Here is a 3,413-nt window from a genome sequence, read left to right on the forward strand (position 1 = left end):
TTGAAAATGTCCTAGGCCTGGAAATTTCGACAATGGGTTTGCCAGAAAACAGGTGCGATTCAGCGGCAGGTAAAACACAGTTTCATGAAACCCACCAACGACACACTATTGACATTCTGGATTACTCAATCCAGGTCTCTGGACGAGAGACACTATTAGTTAAGACTATTTGATTATTAACCAAATATTGTCTCATACTGTGACTCAAGGGGATAGGTGACAACCATAACAACGAGAAAGATTGAGAGGTTACATAGAGTACTAGTTACTATCAGGAAGGCCATTTTATATCCAAAGTGCTCATATAAAGATGACATCTATACGGTCCAGTTTTGATTGGACGTAGTCGATAATAAAATGTACTGTCAAATAGCCCTCTAAAGGGCCTTCACCTTTAGTCTGCCAGACAGACACGTGTGTTTGAATGAGGTACAGTCCATGTTTACATCAGTAAAACTACACAGTGAGGAGAGTTTCACTGCAAAGGGTGCCAATCCAAATATTTAAACATTTCCTGATCCTGTAACTGCGGTGACTGACAACACAGCATGATGGGATACTGGAGGATTAGGTCTTCTTCTTCAGATCCTCAAAGCGCCGTGACAGGTCATCAAAGTCGATGTCATCAGAGCTCGCAGTGTTTCGTCTAACTCCAAAGGAGGAAGTGGGAAGCGTGTTGGGAACTGAGGGCAGCTCAGGGAGGGCGTTGTTATCGTAGATCTGGGATGAAGGCCCGGGGCCTGTGGAAAGAACATATGTTTAAATTGACATTACAAATACACCCCAATGCAACCGTTATGCAAAAAGAAAGCAATACTATCGCTGAAGAGATTGACGTGTAGGAAAGGAAAAATGAATTGAAAACAACTTACCAGACACCTGGGATCGATCAGAAGGTTTAATAGACAGCTCATCAATCTGAAAAATACACACACATCATGATCGCTCTACCCTGCCTACATGTTGAACTGTTAAAGTTGTATAGATACATGAGAAGGCAGAGAAAAACAATGTTTTGTATGTGATTGGAGGAGGAATAATCATTGAAGTAGTGCATTGCTGAGAAGGTCAACACTGTTGGGGTAAGAATGAGCAAAAAGCAAGAGCTTATAATATAATTAACCTCAAATTGCATTCACTTCACTATGAAGAACATGGCTTCCCTGCCACATCCAGTAACATACTAGTTTGACAGCAAGTAGATCTGTTTCAGCATATTATAAATCACTCAGAGCATTCAAAAGACAGTTGTATGCAGTTCAGCACAAGGTTAGTGATTAGCAGTTAATACCAGCTATGACCGTTTCCACATTCTATCTGTTCTTATCCAATCCCCATCACGTCCCTGTATCATAGCACTGTGCTGCAGAGACAAGCGATGGCACAAGCAAACTATCATGAACTCCTCTACCCTGAAAGGTGAACTGGCCGGCTGTCCATCTGTCTGGAGAAGCAGAAGGGGCAGGGGGCTGACACTTACAGACTCGTAGGTAGGGGGGCAGCTGGGCAGCTCAGGGGGGTGCCCTCCTCTCATTGGAGGCAGGAGGTTGTTAAAGGCATCATATGTGCCAACAGAGGGGCCGATGAACCCTATGGGGCCGGGCATCTAAAGAAAAAAACAAATCTAAATAAAAACATCACATTTATAAATCTACATCTCTATATTTATTAAAGCTGGAATCCTTAATGGTGAAACAGCCATGTCTGTTGGCGATACTAAAACAACAACAAAGTTAATGCAAACAACTAACACTGGTAATCTACCCTCTCTAGTGGCAGCACTAGTATCTACACTGCACTACCAACCGACTTCCTTGATTACAGTAGCACTTATTCACTTGAAAAGATATGACACAGAAACAATTCCATCTAAGAAAATTAGCCACCCCAGAACTTCAATTAGAAATATGTCCTTTATTAGACATACAAAACATAGGCTAATATCTGCTTTGTGACAACATATACAGTACACTTGCTAATCAAAGTTAGTATCAAGCACTCTTCCAAACAATCCTATATTACACCTAAGAAGGGATGAGCAGTCAAAGCAGTGAGCGGGTCACTGTACGGTAGTGTTAAAGTCTTATTTTAGGATGGTGGAGTAGACTGTCTAACTGCCATCCATAGTAAAATGAGTGAAAACAAGCTATAAGACTGAACAATAGCAAATCCAGCCCTGCTTCTCTCCCTTTATCAAAACTTCACTTCCATCACCAAGATTCAATACATGTTCACAAAAATAAAAAAAACTTTAAACTAATTTTAACAAAGATTATATGAATTAAGAAATAGGGTATGTTAAGCAAGTGGTGTAAAGTACTATAGGTAAAAATACTTTACAGTACTACTTAAGTAATTTTCTGGAGTATCTGTACTTACTATTTTGACAACTTTTACTTCACTACTTTCCCCCCAAAAAATGTTGTACATTTTTCCCCCATTACATTTTGAATGCTTAACAGGACAGAAAATTGGTCCAATTCACACTTATCAAAATAACATCCCTATCATCTCTATCACCTCTGATCTGGTGGGCTTACTAAACACAAATGCTTAGTTTGTATATTGTCTGTGTTGGGAGTGTGTCCCTGGCTATCCGTAAAATTTAAAAACACAAGAATTGTGTTTTCTGGTTGCTTAAAATAAGGAATTTAAAATTATTTATACTTTCAATACTTAAGTATTTTAAAACCAAATACTTTTGACTTTTAATCAAGTAGTATTTTACTGGGTGACTTTCACTTGAGTCATTTTCTATTAAGGCATCGTTACTTTTATTCAAGTATGACAATTGGGTAGTTTTTCCACCACTGCATGTTACGTGTACATCGTCTGAATATACTTACAGAATGGGAAGGCCTCTGATGATGGTAAATGCAGCGTGGCGCACATCCATAGATAACATACTGAATCACACTATAAACATTATATTACACAAAGAGGAAGAAGAACCCATTACATTTGAGGGACGTATTTACATCAAACTTACATGGTCAAGTGGTTTTTCATAGAGTATAATTTCTGTCACCAGTGAAATCATGCATTCCAGTCACCAATACACTGCATGGGTTATTTTACACAAACATGGAAAGTGCATGTATAGGGTTAAACTAAATCATCTTTAAAACATCAAGTGGATTTTATTAGAACAAATGTACAAAATAAAAATATTTTCCAGCTCTTGCCTTCAACCTCCTACCAACATATGGTTGCTGTACAATTAAAACAATCATTACTGTAAATAGCATTGTGTATTTCATATCTCAATACCCCACTTTATCAATCAAGTCTAATTAAATCCCTTCACCCCATATAAGGTAACAGATGTCAAAGAACCGGTTTCAGATGTCACCAAAGGTCCAGAGCCAGAGAGTAATGAGGGTAAAACCCGAAATAGGCCGTAGCACCCGGTC

The 3,413-nt window shown here is 38.8% G+C and overlaps 1 protein-coding gene across 1 annotated transcript; it reads right to left on the reverse strand.

Annotated features, from left to right (window-relative positions):
• Positions 1–142: 142 nt before the first annotated feature.
• Positions 143–1,606, reverse strand: LOC127919315 (IST1 homolog; the record flags this gene model as incomplete). The annotated part of the gene is made up of 3 exons (XM_052502837.1): positions 143–740; positions 873–918; positions 1,481–1,606. Coding segments are annotated over 3 exons (345 nt in total), but the record flags the coding sequence as incomplete, so codon positions are not given.
• Between the last annotated feature and the right edge of the window lie 1,807 nt (positions 1,607–3,413).

The sequence above is a fragment of the Oncorhynchus keta genome, unplaced genomic scaffold, assembly GCF_023373465.1.
Source record: "Oncorhynchus keta strain PuntledgeMale-10-30-2019 unplaced genomic scaffold, Oket_V2 Un_contig_16328_pilon_pilon, whole genome shotgun sequence".
NCBI lineage: Eukaryota > Metazoa > Chordata > Actinopteri > Salmoniformes > Salmonidae > Oncorhynchus > Oncorhynchus keta.